The 16,991-nt window shown below is 50.4% G+C and overlaps 5 protein-coding genes and 1 non-coding gene across 6 annotated transcripts; 3 read left to right on the forward strand and 3 right to left on the reverse strand.

The window, feature by feature from the left end:
* Nucleotides 1-2,398: 2,398 nt before the first annotated feature.
* BDZ83DRAFT_732926 (uncharacterized protein) lies at nt 2,399-4,078 on the reverse strand (the record flags this gene model as incomplete). The annotated part of the gene is made up of 3 exons (XM_060512907.1): nt 2,399-2,858; nt 3,619-3,742; nt 4,058-4,078. The coding sequence occupies 3 exons, from the start codon at nt 4,076-4,078 to the stop codon at nt 2,527-2,529; spliced, it is 477 nt and encodes a 158-aa protein (XP_060362051.1). The 3' UTR covers nt 2,399-2,526.
* A 1,188-nt stretch (nt 4,079-5,266) lies between these two features.
* BDZ83DRAFT_t209 lies at nt 5,267-5,349 on the forward strand. The gene has a single exon. It is a non-coding gene; the product is annotated as a tRNA-Gln (tRNA).
* A 1,395-nt stretch (nt 5,350-6,744) lies between these two features.
* On the reverse strand, nt 6,745-8,618 carry BDZ83DRAFT_704895 (F-box domain-containing protein). Its single transcript, XM_060511498.1, has one exon. The coding sequence runs from the start codon at nt 8,546-8,548 to the stop codon at nt 7,100-7,102; it is 1,449 nt and encodes a 482-aa protein (XP_060362052.1). The 5' UTR covers nt 8,549-8,618; the 3' UTR covers nt 6,745-7,099.
* A 3,618-nt stretch (nt 8,619-12,236) lies between these two features.
* Nucleotides 12,237-13,814, reverse strand: BDZ83DRAFT_676856 (uncharacterized protein). The gene is made up of 2 exons (XM_060511162.1): nt 13,592-13,814; nt 12,237-13,527 (listed from the first exon to the last, which is right to left on the reverse strand). The coding sequence occupies exons 1-2, from the start codon at nt 13,639-13,641 to the stop codon at nt 12,303-12,305; spliced, it is 1,275 nt and encodes a 424-aa protein (XP_060362053.1). The 5' UTR covers nt 13,642-13,814; the 3' UTR covers nt 12,237-12,302.
* Nucleotides 13,815-14,073: 259 nt separating this feature from the next.
* Nucleotides 14,074-15,031, forward strand: BDZ83DRAFT_742961 (uncharacterized protein; the record flags this gene model as incomplete). Its single annotated transcript, XM_060513127.1, has 2 exons — nt 14,074-14,126; nt 14,194-15,031. A coding segment is annotated over exon 2 (780 nt), but the record flags the coding sequence as incomplete, so codon positions are not given.
* A 666-nt stretch (nt 15,032-15,697) lies between these two features.
* Nucleotides 15,698-16,772, forward strand: BDZ83DRAFT_754721 (short chain dehydrogenase reductase; the record flags this gene model as incomplete). The annotated part of the gene is made up of 3 exons (XM_060514514.1): nt 15,698-15,752; nt 15,803-16,392; nt 16,458-16,772. 3 exons carry the CDS (start codon nt 15,698-15,700, stop codon nt 16,770-16,772), a joined length of 960 nt encoding a protein of 319 aa, XP_060362055.1.
* Between the last annotated feature and the right edge of the window lie 219 nt (nt 16,773-16,991).

Below are 16,991 nucleotides of genomic sequence, written 5' to 3' on the forward strand. Positions count from 1 at the left end.
TGGTTTGAATAAGAGGATGCTGGAGAGAGGACCCAGACTCACGAGAAGTGGGAAACGACGTGGGTTTTGGATGTGGGGAGACAAGCGACGGGGGCAGGCGGATCAGGCGAGGGTTACGGATGCAAGCGTCGGGTGAAAATGAGCAACGACGACGAAGTAGTCCGTACCTTTACCCGGGGGCCTGGCAACCTGGGAGTCTGCCTGGGAGACGACTACAAGTACAAGTAGAGGTCCAGGATCCTCCAGAGCGGCAGGGCCTCATCCCCGTGGACTGTGAGCCTGTGAGGTGACTGGCAGGGGCGACGACGATGCAGGCGCCGACAGGGAAGGCGCTCACACCCAAAATGAAAGCCAAGCCCGGCCCACGAAAGAAATGGATGAAGGAAAGGACGTTAGCTGTGGTCCGTGAGCCTGTGAGAGGGCAGGAGGTGGAGGTGCTCGGCCCTACCTTCCCTGTCCTTTCCTGCCAGCTCTTTCCAGATGTATCCCGGGGAAGGAGCAAGCAAGAAGAGACGGCAGGGACGGCAGGGACGGGATAGTGACACGAGAGGGAAAAAGGAGATGAAATGCTTGCTGTGGTGCGAGTCGCAAGTCGGACCTGGTCTGCCACTGAGAGTCTGCAAAAGCCAACCGAATCGTAGCAACGGAGGCCATCGTCACTCGGCCGGCGAGGTATCGCAAAAGTAGCTGCAAGGTACCCGTGTCCAAAGGTTGCTCTTTAACCCTGCTGGCCATGCTTCAAGCCCACCCTCCTCCTGGAGACACCAAGTACAATGAACATTTCTGCCCGCGGATGTTAGACAGTGATGATTCGTACACGCGACCACCCATATGCAGGCTCAATATGCAGGCAGGGGTCTGGATCTTCGCGGGAAATTAAGGCGCAAAAGCACAGCATTGCGTTCGCTGGCAGTCGACCACGTTACCTTGCGCCTTGCCTTGGTGCGCTTTGTGAATGGATAATTGTGCAAACAACCAACCGCCAGCTATTCATCACGCCAACAACGATGGATCGGCAGGGCGTCGATTGGAAGCCGTTTGTCGTTTGCCCTGACGCAGTGACAGCGCTTTTCTTAGAAGCCTTGTGTGATCCTGACGCGGGCTGAGCACGATCCGCAAGTCTCAAGAGCCAGCAATAGAAGCAAGAACCCAGAATAAGCAACATCCGTTGCGTGCAGTGACAAGCGGCGCCATGAGTAGCGCCATTCTATTCTTTTCTGCTTCTTATTCTTTCTCTTGATTCCAGGCAGTCCGACTCCTGAGAAGTCGCTCGGCCGAGCTAAGACGGAAACAATACCTTGTGCCGGGCGAGACAAGCCCAACGGTACATCACTCGGCTTGCTTATTCTCGTCGTCCAAGACAAAGTCAAGCCGGGGTTAGCAGAAGGAAGGAGAGAAAGGCATTGTCGCCAGCCGCAAACAGGCTTAGTGGGCGGGGATCGTTCGTACAATGCTCTCTACCAGGGCGAATAGCGGCAGCATTATTGAAGAGTAAAATGGCATAATTTGCACCTCGTCATTTGGATCCCTCTCAAGTGTGACGCGAATTGCCGCGAAATGGATGAAATGGGTGGCACACGAGGAAAGAAGAGCGCGAATCGTCTATTCCCGATACGGCGACAATGTGAGTGGGCTTTTCATAAAAAATTGAATTGCACAATTTCCCCGAGCCACTAACACCTGGTCATTGGTCTAATGTGTGGTGGAAGCGGGACCCAGCTGGTGAGACCCAAGGCTTCTTCTCCTTCCGTCTCGCGGCTGGCCAGCTCGTTCCTGCATTTCACTGAGAGAATGGTTCCTGACGCTAAGCCCTGGATGGTCAGCTCAGAGTGTCTCGTGCGCTCTGACTGGCCGGGGGTGCCTGAGTGCCTGCAGCCAGTTGGTTGGTTGGTCCATGAGTGGGGAGGAGCGTTAGAGAGGGACGGGATAGGAAGAAGAGTTTGCCGTCAGTGCGGCATTTTGGAATTTGGAAGGAACTGAGTCTCTGGGCAAGTTGGGAAAGAGTAGGTACTCGGTAGGAGGGAAGTCACTGAGGAAGTCGCCTTCCAGTCAGGGCAGTCAGCAAGGAGCCAAGGACTCACCCTGGTCGCCTCCCTGGGGTCCTTCCCAAAAGTCGAGTGTCAAATCTTAAGATTCTCTCCTTCCTGCCCAGAACGTTCGTCCGACGGTCTGTGCAGTCGCAACATGGAAGTGAAAGTCGCAGTTGCTCATCGCCCGGGAAATGTCATCACCCTTCATCCCTATTCCCCGTTCAGATCACTTGCGGAGAAGTCTCTTCTAGTGTCGATTACCTCGTTCTTAATTTTACTGACCTACGCCGCTACGGCTACAGCCTGCGGATACTCTTCGTCCGGGCGGAAAGGTCAATCTGGATTCCAACCTGCAGCTCGCAGCCTATCCATCATCCATCGTGAAGTTTGAACGGGCCGTCGATGGTAACCAGCAGCAACACAACCCGGACACAATCGTCTCATGTGTCTCAGTCCCATCTTTGTCTCTCCGTCCAAACTCGCACTTCAACGATAATCAAACTTGGGGGCTGCAGCTGCAACCGCAAATCCTCGGATGAAACCCGAAATCCTCCCCACCGTCATGTCCACCAGCATGGACCAACCTAAACTTCTGGAGATCACGTCGGAGATCAACGATTTGGGTGGACCAAGATTGCTGAGAACTTCTAAAGGGGTCAAGAGAGATTCTTCCTTCTCGCCAGGGACCAGCGCCCGGCCATGAATAGTGTAATGGATCATGACCATCGCCTAGCTCCTCACGTTGCTTGACAATGGAGTCTTGACTCTGGACGGCCCGAGCTCGCCCTTCCCTCTCCTCGAGTTCTCCCACTTCGCGCATCGCTCGCACTAATTAGAACCTCGTCACCTCGCCAGTCGTCCCATGCCCCTCCTCGTTGCCCCTATCCGTCGCAACTTGGGCACAAACTACAAGGCCCTTCAACAGGCCCTCGTCGCAACAGGGCCATCGTGACTCCTCTTTCGTGCCACCAACCCGTCACCAGTGTCTGCGGAAACTGCTCATTCAGGCGCACATCAGCCGGCCACTACCCCGTACACGTTGCTTCCCGGTGCTTCGCTGCCACAAAGTGAAACTCGACTTTGTGTGGCCCTTGAGAGGAGGTTCCGAGCGCTTACATACTACTCGTTGAGGACCTGCGAGCAAACCATTTGATCAAAGTCTTGCTGGGTTGAATCGTCTAGGCCGCTCACAAGGCCTACCGAGACCCACGGCTGCCACCGCAGCGACCGGTGAGAAGGCTTTGTATCTAGATACAGAGAAAATTCTCTGGAGTCTGCTGTGAATCTTACGCATTACAGCTGGAAACTCGCGGTAGGCGCGCCACCTCCGCTGGTGGGCCAAACCAAGATAGAGGACACTCAAGCGAGCCCAACGCCCAAAACCGTAAACGGTTGCCCATTCATTCCGCCTTGTCCCTGGCAGCCTGGACCGATCTCAACCTCTTCAACTAAGCAAACGTTTCTTGGCAAGACTTTTCGCCGGTTGCTCTGGCCCTTTGACGGACCGAAAGGGGGGCAAAAAGAAAAAAATCCAAAGCTCTTGTTGCACGCCACCAAGCACAAGAACGAGACGTTGCGATAGACTTACCTAGACAGCGGCTTCCAACGTTTTTTTCGGTGGGTCGAAGATCGTATCGCAGCGCCGGCGCTTTGCGGACACCACACGTTTCCGCTGATGAGGCCTCTGTTGGTCTTGGGCCATCAGTCTTCCTCTGACCTATTGTTCTCAGCTCATTTCTGCACGAAGACCTGACTTCAACTGCGGTTCAGCTGCAAGCTCGTTAGTTGCAGTGTCAGCTGTGGCACGCGAGGTTGGAATATCAGGCAAAGGCACTGGCCAAGCCTGAATCCATCCTTTCTTTGCTTTTGTGCAACCGGGCCCTCGTAACGTGTCTCGGACTCTTCGTCTCAACGGCCACATGCAGCAGCCTGCAGTCCGTATGCGCAACGCAGGCTGCCGCTGTGTCCTCGGCATCTGAACCCCAATTGCGCAGCACGAACGATGACCTGCAGCACAGCAAACATACCTTGAACCAGGTTGCATTCATCCTGGAGCCGTGAGAGCATTCTCCAACACTGGTCGATTCACAAGAGATTGCTCTCCCTCAGATTCCCTGTGCCTCAAGAGTTCAACGACAACCTCGACTCGTGGCTCTCCACATTGGCACAACATGACGTTGCTGTTCGAGTGGGAACACAGCCATGTGGGCTTCCGCCAAAAGACGACAAACCCATGGATTCCATGGGTCGAAATAGGGGACCTTCTCCTGAGGAACCCGGGCGACGATTCCTCCTCCCATTAACTTGATGCGAAGCGATGTCCGGAGCCCCGCCCCCGTCTCCCGATCCTTGAGCCGATTATCCAGCTACCAGCGATAGATTCCCTCGCCAGCGTCGTCATCGCCATAGTCGGCATGCCGCATAACTGATTACAGTCACTAGACAACCTATGGGCCGTCCTACGGGGATGGCCCCGAAGTAGGATCCGGCTGAGGAAGACAGCTTTCATGCAGCTACCTCAGAAGGTCATCCGAGCGATTGGATTCAGGAACATCGACAATACGGGACTACAGGAAGATAGGTATCGACAAGCAGTTGGCTCACGGATGACCATAAGCCAGTGTGTCGTTGCTGCTGCCAGGCACCCTGGCGGTATCCGATCTTGACATCCGATGAAACAAAGGCCGTTCATCTATCGGCTGCGTTTTGAAACGGTGCACATGGTTCGTCTGAGCGTGCACTTAAATCCAAACCCTTGGGTTCAGTGACGAGCATGGGCTGGCACCAGTCCCTGCATCTACGGATTGGCAAACAAACGTGTGCATCTGTGCATAGCAAGCTCAGACGATGCGTTTGAATTTGTGAAAACTTCGGGGCCGAACCGATCTCGATATCGCCGAATGTTGCAAGTGTAAGTTGCACCTAGGAGCTCTGCCTGCTATTGTGCTGAGCCCTGAGGATCCGATGCTAACACGCGACAGTATCGTTGTCTCCCTGACAGCTCCTCTACCCTGTCAATGAGCGGCTCTCCAAATTCCCATCATTCGCCCCAACAATAAAGTTTTGGACGCGCTCAGAGAAGCGCACTGCGAACCGCTCAAACTCAACTCAAGATGCCTAAGGTAGTCCAGCAACCCAACAACCACGCGCTGTGGGTGGCTTTGGCTGCTCACAAGATTCTCAGGCGCACTCCGAATTCTCTGACCCAGCGCGGGAGATTAGCGCCAGTTATCACCGGTCTATTAGTCTAGTTGGTTAGGACGTCGGATTCTGATAATCGGAATTTCCGTAGGCCCAGGTTCGAATCCTGGATGGACCTCATCTTTTGCTAGATATGCCAAAGCGTCGCCTACTAGTCACCTTTTCTTAGGTTCAGGCTTAGGATGGGGCATTGGTCTCAAGATAACAACGTTGATTTTTGTCCCATAAGCCCCAAATCGACTCTCGATAGGAGGTAGATTGTGTTAGTGTCCCGTGACTCACCAAGCGAACTTCTTCAAGCCTGGCCAGTTGCGCTTGGTCCCATACCAAAGCCACAGTCAGGTCCGCTTGACAACCAGAAGACCGCCTTGGAACCGTATTAGACCTAGTCAAAGCATTTGAAGAAAGTCTTTGGAGAGATTTCATTGCCTTCTATAGATACTGAAGCCAGCGATACTGTATAGAGGACTGCACATGACGAGGTTCTCCTCAGCAACTTTTAGATTCAGCACATTTGGGTCGTGATTTTGAACCGCTTTAGACCGATATACACTTCGTGATTGCATTCAGATATGATCAAGCCATAATATGCTCCATAACAAGTTTCTTTCATAGTACAGGCAACGACACACACCAGCCTTACCATCTCAACTAACGATAGTACGATCTACCGCAGGGAACACAGAATCGGTGACCTTGCTTCGCAGTCCGACCACAGCCACGCATACAAAGTCCCGAACGCTGCATACTGCCGGCGTGTATAATCTTACCGCAAGGGCTGCAGAAGCGATGGCCGGGTAAGGCAGGCGCGATGTTGCATCGGAGACACGCGGACATGATGGTCTTGAACTCGCGCGTAGTGAGAGTTGTCGTTCTATGAGCCGTGTTAGTTTCAGTCGCCGGAGAACAGAAGGGCACCTGATGAAGTTTTGATAACCTTTGGTGTCAATGACTTGCGAGTCTAACACACTGAGGGCCCATTTGTGACTTTGCAGGCGTCACGAAGTAAGGGTTGACAATGAGATAACAGATTTATTACAGTTGATCAAAGGGATAGAGGGAGCTTGAGATGACACTGTGTGCCTAGTCCTAGACGAATCAAAGGCTCGAGGGGAAATGGCAGTCTTATATCTACTATCTCACATCTTTGTGGTAGCCGCATTTGCCGATGATATCTCGATGTGGAAGTTGCAACGTTGACGAGCATCTAGCTGCCACATGACCGGCTTTATCCGGAAGATGGCTGCATCGAGGACTTACATCCAATATCACAGCCTGGTTTCCATGCCCACCAATCGCTACACCCTTGTCGTCGTAGCCCTCGAGGGCAGTGAGAGAGCGGGATCTATGCACGGGAAACTACCAAAAACGGATTGATCGGGAAATATGCTGGGATCAGATCCCACCTTTTAGTATCCTCAGATAAGCTGCTGACGAATTGTGTTGATAGGATGTGTCTCGTGATCCCCATGCAGACATGATGCAGCGTTGAAGAAGAGGGGTGTGGTAGGACCCCTGCTGACAAAAAGACCTTGCAGATGGCGCAAGCTGCAAGACCTGGAATGCCCTCAAAAGAATCATGCATGGGTTTCTTGAGCGAAGATCAAAGGCTCCGGTCATAATCATGTACAGTATCAGCAGCAGATGAGCTCGGATTGAGCTAATTGCCTATCCAGCAGTTGCGTGGTTTCGCTTTGCAAGGCAAGGGAGTCGGGTATCGGACCAGTGTATATTCGGTGCTACTATAACGCGGTTTTGATACGCAGACGTCTTCTAGCCTAGCTCGATGAGTAGGCTTTGTTCGATTCAACGATGAAGTCTACAGTAGCCTATAACGTAGATCATCCCTTGAAATCCTTCAGGCATCTTCAACTCAGACGGTCGTACGTAATTTCCAAGTCTAGGCGACTCAACTTTTCATCGTACTTCAGGCTCACTTTACTGGGATCAACCATTTCTGCGTTAAAACGTAGCCGGAGCTTCCGCAAGCTCGCACATCGTTCGCCAATCTGGTGCAGGTCCACGAGTTGACGGACGTGAGGTAGTATCTCCTCGGTGCACCCGTATAGCTCGAGGCTCTCAAGATTATGAGGTATATGATTGATGAGTCGCGGAGCTCTCTTCAACTCCAACTCCTTTTCTTCTGGACTGAAGTTGTTGTAAAGGCTTGGGACCGTCCAAAGATCGGTAAAGCCAGTGAAAGCCTCCATCCCGATGTGCAACGTCTTCAACGAAACCATCTCTCGTAGGAATGTACCGATGAAGAAGCCGTCTAGTTCGACGTACCATTCTTGATTGCGCCACTGACCTTGGTAGTCGATATGCAAATCTTCGAGAGTATCTCGATGCGGCGACAGAGCTTGGGCTAGGTCCTGTAGCTTGATCTGCATATCTAGGAAACTGCTGTCGCCTGGGGTCCAGCGAAACGACTTCAACTCTCTGCAAGCACGGATGACTGTGCCAAGTCCCTCTTGTGTAATGTTTGCATCTAGCAAAGTAAGATTTTGAACGTTTGAAGACCTGGGCGGATTGGCGTTCTCGTCGAAGAGGTGCCCGTTTGGGCCACTGCTCGATAAACTCGCGCACGTGAACGTCCGTAACTGAGGTAGTTGTAGGAATTCCTTCCCAATGTTGAAGAAGTGGAAAAGACTCTTGGGCATCTCTGGTTCGCCGCAGTACTCTCGCAAGTGATGGAGTAATGGGGCCTTCATGCTCCTCCCGTGCAATGCCGCGGCCTTGATCAAGCGAGGTAGCAACCGAGGCGCGAGCGGCGTTCCCAATTCGAGGACCTGAATCTTGGGGCATGCGAGAAACATGAGGCCAATCTGCTGCTCGACTAAGCCGTCGGCGAGGCCCCGAAGCCATTCGTGTCGCACGGCCTCCCAGTCTTCGACGTGGTCGGAGAGGCCCGATGCGTCAATCATGTTGGTGTACACGCCAATCTCATCGCTTTCGGGACCCAAGGGTTTCTTGCTTGATGGGGCAGTGCGGTAAATGAGGCTGGTGGAGACATGTTTGATGGTAATGCGGCGCACATGTTGTGCGAGCTCAGGCTTGGTGATGGTGATGTAACGCAGGAAGTCGAGGTTGCGGCTGCGCTTCTGCGCGTACTGGCTTGTGTTCTTTGGGCCGGCTGCGCTCTCATAAGTTCGGACTGAGAGTGGTAGAGCGATTTTGTAGAGATGTTTGCATGTGGGAAGGACGGCGCAGATCGATGCGGGGTGTGAGGAGGCGAGCGCCTGGAGGATGTGGTTTTGGATTTCGACCGGCAAATCGACGAACCCCAATGAGGGTATCGATAAGTTTGCGCCATGCATGATGCACTCTTATGCGTTGCTTCCCGCCATCAAATAGATAAACCTCGGATTGTTGGTGGTTGTTCTGATGATGTTGCATGCACCAACTGAAATGTGGCTGGAGGAGCTAATACTGCAGCAGGCACCAACCAGAGTAGACCTTCCCGCTCGGTTCATGTTGGAAGGTTTGGCGCTCGATTGCCATTGGCTCTCGAGATAAACCTCTCCCTTTGCATGATCTCTACTTTTTCGAGGAGGACTATCATTGTCCCCAAGAGATTGTTGGAAATAAAGCCAGCGCTTTGCCATCAGGCGCGTTCCGCATCTTTCTAAGCCAGTCAAGACAGATTGTAGTGAAAAGGAAATTATCAAGCTGTACAAGAGGCAGCCGAAATATGTTTGATCTGGCAAGCAAGTACACGCAGAAAGGTTTACGCATAAGGTAATTTGGATTGGTTTCTAGCCTAGGATTGTTCTTCAACCACGCCGCTTTTTCGGCAGATGAATACTTGATCTGATCTCATCGCAGCCCCAGTGCTGTCACTCGGATCGCAGCTTTGGATTTTCCTGCTTGACTGGGTGTTGCCAACTGAAATTATACCTCTACCAGTCACCGACCTTGCTAGGAACGAGTGATGCCATTAATAAGGCGTACAAGGTATAGGTTCCCTCCCGAAAGACCTAAGCTGGAACCCAGTGGCAACGCGGGCTGATGTTGGGACCACCTGAAGAGCTAGCAAAGAGTGGATGGTAGTATCTTTGGGTATTCGCGCCCGCTGGGCCGGGGGATTCGCACGACTGTGTGTCTTCATGCCAAATGCCTGGACTCATAAAATACTCGGATTCTCCACAGTTTTTCTTCTCGAATGCCTTCAAGCTAGCCTGGTAGGCAGCTGGTACGGCTGGATCGCAACTGACTTTGAATCGAGGGTTACCAGCCATCGCCACACTGGCGAGCGCAAAAAGAGTGGTTACGGCTGCGAGATGCACTGAGCGTGTCAGATGAGTTAGAATATAATGCGAAGTTGACTACATACTGATGCTGGTGGTGAATCTGTGGAGACTGAGATCTTGAGGGCAAAGTGAGAAGGGACCGATGATGCGGCTTTTTTCTATCGAGGAATTTCAGGATATGTATAGTAATCAGCTACCACACGGCGCAACGTGGCTTGATATCATCCCGAAATCGTCGCTCTCGGGTTCATGTAGTCGTATAGTTAATGCAAAGTCTGTCAGTGTTTAATTTCGTTCGAAAAAACGCTAAACTGGGCATATTGAACTTACGTGCTCCAGGCCATGAGATAAGAAGGGGATCGCCGTAGAAGCCTAAGGTAGCTGACAGATTTTGATACGAGTGGGTAATAGAGTGCATCACAGAAGAATTTTTAATTGATTTCTCTCAACATTCAAACTTTATATGCTCGTATCAAGACTGGCAGCATTGGTTGCGATGCGGTCTGACTCGGCGATATGCGAGCGGGGAAGAGTGACGACGGAGCTAGAAGAGAATTCGGTAGCCCTAACCAGCTCATTGCACTATAATCCTTGATCGCGATTTACCATTGTACGGAATGAGTGATTGGGTTTAAGTGCTAAACGGGTTGCTTTTGTCGCTTGATTAACAAAAAGAAATGCTGCTAGCCTGTGATCATTCTTTCACTTCAAATCCCAAATCAAAAAGAGAAAGGGATAGATTTTGAGAAGTTTCATTCACTACTTGGATTGCTTTCTATTGTCGAGGCTTACTTACGCTGTTTCAGATCAATTAAATACATTCTCTCATCTCGTACAGTTCACAAAGGCAAGGCGCAGTCACCAAGGCGAGGGGGAATCAAAAGATGAGTACAGAAGTATCAGCTAGGTCGCCTACCTTAGAGAACTTTGATCAAGAGAGATAGACTGTTTTGTGGCCATTCAAAAAGGGAAGCATCGTGGAGATGAGCCATTTGACAAAGGGATGCCATTAGAGCAAGATCCCAAAGGCCCAATAGGAAGAATTGAGTGTATTTGTCGAGAACAGTGTAAAAGACACTTGGAGACACTAAAGTGACCAAATTTTGGGGGGGAAAATATGTCGAAGTTTCCTAGAATTGGTAGCTTAAGCCCCTAATTATTGATTTATGTAGACTTTCCCAGTCATATGCACAACGTTGAGGTTAGGTTTGATGGCCCTAAGCAATGCGTCATTACGCGCTCGTCCTGGCATTCTGCAGCTTATGATGAGAAACAAGACAAGAGAAAGTCGAATCAATGAACGCGCAATTGAATCAAACGTGTTGCAGTCATAGCCATCATGGCAGATTGCAATAAAAGGCTTGTACGACCTAAAAGGCTGAAAAAGATCATGCGTATACATTATAGAAGAGTTGACCGGGACTCACTCGCTGTGTATTGACGCTGGGAATGGATGCTGCTCTTACCGACTAGGAGCATTGTAAACCCTTGGCGATATTCCACAGGAAACGAAATCTGGATGAGTTCATGCTTAGCTAGTCGATAACTCAGCCCTAAAGCGACGGGTTACGCATATTCGTGTAAGTAATCATCCAGTATCAGCAATACTCACCGGTGGGCTATAATTCGCCGCTCCGTCCTCTAACTAAACTTTGAAAGTCAGGTGATGAGAAATCAGTCCATCAGTGAAGTCAGATTCAGTCCGGAACATTGCCTCTTTTGTAGCCTAGCAGTATCCATGACTTCTGCGCTATTGAATCTTTCCTGTCTCGACAGTACTTTCTGGCAAACATCGAGAATCCAGCCTAGGTTAGGACATACCGTGGTATTTTCAGGCCATTGAATCAAGACAGCTTTCGCGATTAAAATTATATAGACTCACACAAGATCATGCTGACATGCCCGTCATCTTGCGCTGGATACAAGTACAGCCTGAGCTCACTGCTCCCGGTAGTAAGTTCGCAAGAACCATGGAATCTCATCAGGATATCTGATTACACACGAGTTCAGCCTGTAGCTTATCAAAGTTATGCAGTAATTTCCCATCTCGCGGACGAGCCAGAATAACCAACTCGGATAGGCTACGACGCAAACTTGTGTAAATTAACTTGCGATTTCTGGGTTGTTCGTTTCTGCAGTCTCGCTAGCTCATAGGTCAGAGTTTCTCAAATCAGTTCAGAGAAATTGATAGTTGCCGGCCTTCCGATGAACCAATCGCTCTGAATAGCGAATTCTACAATACCTATTTAACTTAAGATAGAGAGAGGAGACCCACGAGTTTCGACGATTCGCCTGATATTTTCCACAATCTTCCTGGCAAAAGTTTACCACGCACCTTCCTACGACTTGATCATAGAGAAGCCATCCGTAAGTTGGATAAATGTAACAAGCCTAAGCTGTGCAGACAACATCTCCAGAATATGAGACTCACAACTCTGGTGACCGTTCTTTCGATCTCGATTACCGCACAAGCTTGTTCTGGCTATAAATACTGCCACTGCTACGACTCAGATTGTTCGCCAAATGACAGTGCCACCTCGACAGTCTGCACAAAGGCTGGGTATCGAACGAAATATAACTCGGACCTTCGTCACTATGAGTGCTACTACTATAGCGAGACACTGTTCAAAAATATTGGACAGAGCAATTGCGGGATGAGGGAACGTTGTATCAAGGCTGGAGCCACTGGAAAGGACTCAAGCTGTAGGGGAAAGGTGTAGATGGCTCATCATTGAAGCTCATCACGATGAGAGTTCTTCGTAGTCATTCAATTACTACCTTATGTAATGGCTCAAATCACTATACTCAAATTCAAAACCAACTATTGAGGGTAGTCGAAGTCATCCAAAATCACACCATGTTCCGTTTGGACTTTTTGTCGCCCCAGAGCGTACAAGTTTTGGCTTTCGAAGAGGCCCTCTCTTTCTGCTCCTAGTACCTTTATCAGACGCAGAGCTGAAAGCCGCACTTCTAAGCACTTGCACTCTGTGACAACGAAGAACAGCACAGGTGAGAATGCAAGTTCGAAAACGAATCGTGGAAGCCGTATAGTCCGTAAAGTACTAAAGTCAGAAGCCAATGCAATCATCTCGCGGAAGCCGTGTATGTGTCTTTCATCGTTGCCCCCATGACCTACTGGGAACAGCATATCGAAGCAAACTTGACATGTGTGGAAGCGCATACGCATCAGTGCTTGCGGACCTTCGCTAGCACAATTTGGCTGAGATGTTGAGTCAATGTCGAGACCGTTCATCAATTGTTTGCATTTTTGCAACAGGGAACCGATGCAGTTCATCTCCTTCACCTGATCGAAACGAGCCCCTTTCCGTTTCCAATGTTGTGAGATCATCAATCGTCTGCAAATTTCGTCGATCATCGATTGTGCATCCTCTATGTTATCAAATCTCGTCGGTACCGTATATCTTAGGACATGTGCAAGGGCTGAGTCCGCAGGTGGCCTTCCAAGGAGCAGGGGAAGGACGCTCAATCGCCGAAAGACTGGTACGAGATGATCTCGTATCCAGGGTTTATCGCTGTCATAAGTCTCTAAGATTTGGTTGCCGTGTTTGCAATGCCGAATCGCGGTCTCGTTATTTGACTGCAGCAGCTCGATACATGTAAACAAGACGCATACAACCAGGACTAAAGACTGGTCTTGCACAGCCTTCACACCTTTTATTGCCGCATTATAATACTGTAATGCAAGCAGAGGTATTGTGGTAGGGACTGTCCGCATCTCGCGAGCTTCGTATAGGTGGCTGATTGCCAACAGTGAATATTTCACTATTGGCTCAGATTGGCTGAGCTGCATGACAAAGAACGTCCAGAAGGCAGGCTTCCTAGGGCCAGATAGACGAGGCGCAGCGTATTCATAGAAATATTGCAGTGACCTTCGCTCACTTGCGGAGTCTGATCCATGATGTCGTAGGGCTGCATGAATCTTGAACTCGACCGATGCCCGTGCCAAGTAGCCGTCGCACTTTCGGCCGGTGTCATTGCAGCGTCGGCAAGAAGGCTTGGTTTCGTCGCACTTGATCTTGCGAATCCTACGAAGATTAGTATAAAAGAATTCGCCTGAGGTCTCTGCGAGGTATTTCAATCTATGCATACTTGCAAGTCAAGCACCCGGTCTTGGTCTTCTTGGAACCTTTTCGTGCCATGGGATGATCACATCAGGCGACCAAAGACGGGTTTTCTCATCAATTCCGGCAATATCAAGGCATGCGAGCTCTTGTTCTGTTGACGCAGGTGCAATAACTTGCGCTCTGGTCTGCTCTACTTGATGTGATGATGTAGCTGGAAGTTCGGAACGCCCCTTTGTCCGCCATGGTCCTGGTGCGGTAAGTCATGTAGGATTTGAACAAAAGCCGAACGAGCCAATCAAGCTTCGCACTAAGTAACTTACGATTTCTAATCATCGTCGTTACTGTACTAGCTACCTCATGAATCCTCTGATTGGTTCATTCGGTTTTGAGAATCCTAGTACGGATAGAGTTGAGAATAATGACACTGAATACATGTAATTTTCGCGGCTGTTTTGAAAGATCACACATGAGCGGTGCTTAGCTTACAAATTTTTAAAGGTGATAACGTGATGTTTCACTTCTTTCGGTTCCTCAATTGAGTATGTCGAATAAGTATTTAAGTGAGTGGTCCTCCGCTCAGCACATGCATGCTGTCAACTCAAGACATTGAAGCTCAATCGTCTTCAGCCCTTGGTCAATATTTAGACTACGCCCATCCTCCTCAGACTATATTCCATTAACAACCATGTCACCTGTGCGACAAGGTCGTAAGATTGCCTTAGTTGGCGCCAGTGGTAACCTTGGGCAACATACCCTGACAGCACTGCTCTCTCATGGCATCCACGACATCACCATTATTGTTCGGAACGAGTCCACCTCTCAATTCCCTGACAACATCACCGTCAAGAGAGTTGCCTTCGACGACGAGGCTGCTCTCACATCTGTCTTGAAAGGCCAAGAGGTCTTGATCTTGCAACTTGGCATCCCAGCCGTGGGCCTCAGTGACGTCTTTATCTACGCAGCCGCAGAGGCCAACGTCCGGTACATCCTCCCGACTGAGTTTGGTAGTGACCCAGAAGGAAAGCTCATCGAAGAGCTTCCCGAGATTGCTGATAAACGCAAATACCGAGAACTCATCGAAAAGCTGGGAGTCGGTTCTTGGATCGGTGTCATTACCAACCCTTGGTACGATTTCTGCCTGCCTATGGGTGATATCTTTGGTGTTGACGCCAGAACACTCAAGGCTACGCTTTGGAACGGAGGGCGTACAAAGATGAACTACACTACGCTTACCCGAGCTGGAGCGGTAACCGCGGAGGTTGTGGCTATGCCCGACGAAGAACTTGCACGCTATCGCAACAAATGCTTCTACACTACTTCCTTCCACGTCACTCAGAGAGAGGTGCTGAACAGCGTTATGCTGGCGACTGGAACATCTGAGAGCGATTGGGACATTCGCCAGGAGTCCGTGGACGAGGTTATTGAGCGGGCCAATGCGATGAGTGGGGATGACGCACATGCTGTGGTACTCGCGAAGTTCTTCCCCTTACATTACAAAGAGGGTGAAGGAGGTGATTTCAACAGCAAGACTGAGGATCTCAGCCGTTTTGATATGAGCAAGGAGGACTTCCATGCCGTCACGAAGGATGTGGTGATGCGAATTCTATCGCTCTAGAGTCCCTTCATGCGGTATTTGCATCATGGTAGTTACGTTCGTCGGAAATAGATATCCTTGTGGCAGCATCAAGCGTGGGCTCCTCAGCTCCTAAACAACACCAGGGGCCGCATAACACATACTTCTCGAGTTCTCATGAATGATTGAACACATCCCACCGAGCGTAGTTTCCCCTTTCGACTGTTCATTTGCTCAAGAAGCCGACTCCAACCGCTGTGCCTCTCACTGGGCGTACACCGGACCAACGTCGGACCAACTTTTCGGCCCAACCCCGCCAAGTGAACGCATCTCAAAGCGGTCGACTAAATCGGATAGACATGCATCGGCATCAACTCGGTAAACGGACGGGTCATATTCCGGGTGAAACAAAGTGACGTGACGTTTAAACCAGATCACGAGTGCACAAATCCAGAAGGATGGCTTCCACCTCGTCTTCTCCTCTCTCTTTGCATTCGAACGCTTTAAGCATCGCTTCTTGGTAAGAAAATTGCCTTATACCAGTAGAATATATCTAAAATGACCGCGTGGGAAGTGAATGGCAAAGTCGCGCTCGTGACCGGTGCTGGATCAGGTTAACATCCTTACTCCATTTTCGAAGTTATCAATACTAACAGAGTTCAGGTATCAACCATGCGCTAACTAGAGCGCTTCTCGAGTCAGGTTGTTCAGTCGTCATGACGGATCTAAGACTACGTCCCGAGGCCGAAGATACACTGAAGAAATATCCTCATTCCCCATCCAAGCCTGGCACTGCGTCGGCTATCTTCCATCGGACAGATCTCACCGACTGGTCACAGATCAACAAACTGTGGGATGCGGCACTCGAGACATTTGGAAGGGTCAACCTGCTCATCAATGGGGCCGGAATCTATGATCCCCCGTTCAGCGACTTTTGGAACCCTCCTGGAATCTCGCCTCTGTCTCGAGACCAAGCCGATGCCAAGGTCGGCATGTATCAGGCCTACGCTTTTAACACCATTGCCCCCGTCAGACTTGCCCAGATCGCCATTGAATACTGGTTGCGTCCCGAAAACCGGCATCTGTCAGGCAACATCCTCTGGGTCGCTAGTATGGCGGGCTACGTTCATGGCCTCATTACGCCGTTCTACTACTCGAGCAAGGCTGCCGTTGTCAGCATGTGCAAGTCTCTTGGATCTTTGAACAAGATTGCCGGTATCAGGAACGCCGCACTCTGTCCGGGAGTTGTCGACGTATGTTTCGAACTGCCTCAAGTCCGTCATGTTCACATAGAATGAGTGCTGATAGCCTGCTGCAGACCCCAATTTTTCACGCTTCCTACAGTCGAGAGCGTGTACATGCCGACGACTTGATGCTTAGCGTTGATGAAGTGGTTAATGTCGCCATGTCTGCCATCTGTGACCCCAAGTATGGCGACGGGAACATTATCGAGGTGTTCTGTGGAGGAACGAACAAAGACCACAAAGTCGCCGTTCGAGATGTACCTTTGGAAGGCTTGTATGACGCTGAGGGCATGAAGGGGCTGGCCACTGGAACGCATATTCTTGACAAGCAGGACGAATTCGAACAGAAGCTGAAGATGAGAGGTTTGGAGTTTCCTCCAAAGATCTAGGGCCGAACTATACTTGAGTCTATGGCGCATCGCATCGCTCAATGGGAATGAACTTGGAAGCTTTCTCTGCCATAATCTGACAATGCCGACGATATAGCGCTTTTACTCTGACCTGCCCCGATCAACTGCTGCACTAATAGTAATGTAGACCCAAGGAGATAACAGCGTGAGTGGTCGAGCTGGAAGCGGGTATAACGCTGGCCGGTTCTATGTACCTGC

Source organism: Colletotrichum acutatum (assembly GCF_030867785.1).
Source record: "Colletotrichum acutatum strain CBS 112980 chromosome Unknown BDZ83scaffold_86, whole genome shotgun sequence".
Classification (NCBI taxonomy): Eukaryota; Fungi; Ascomycota; class Sordariomycetes; order Glomerellales; family Glomerellaceae; genus Colletotrichum; species Colletotrichum acutatum.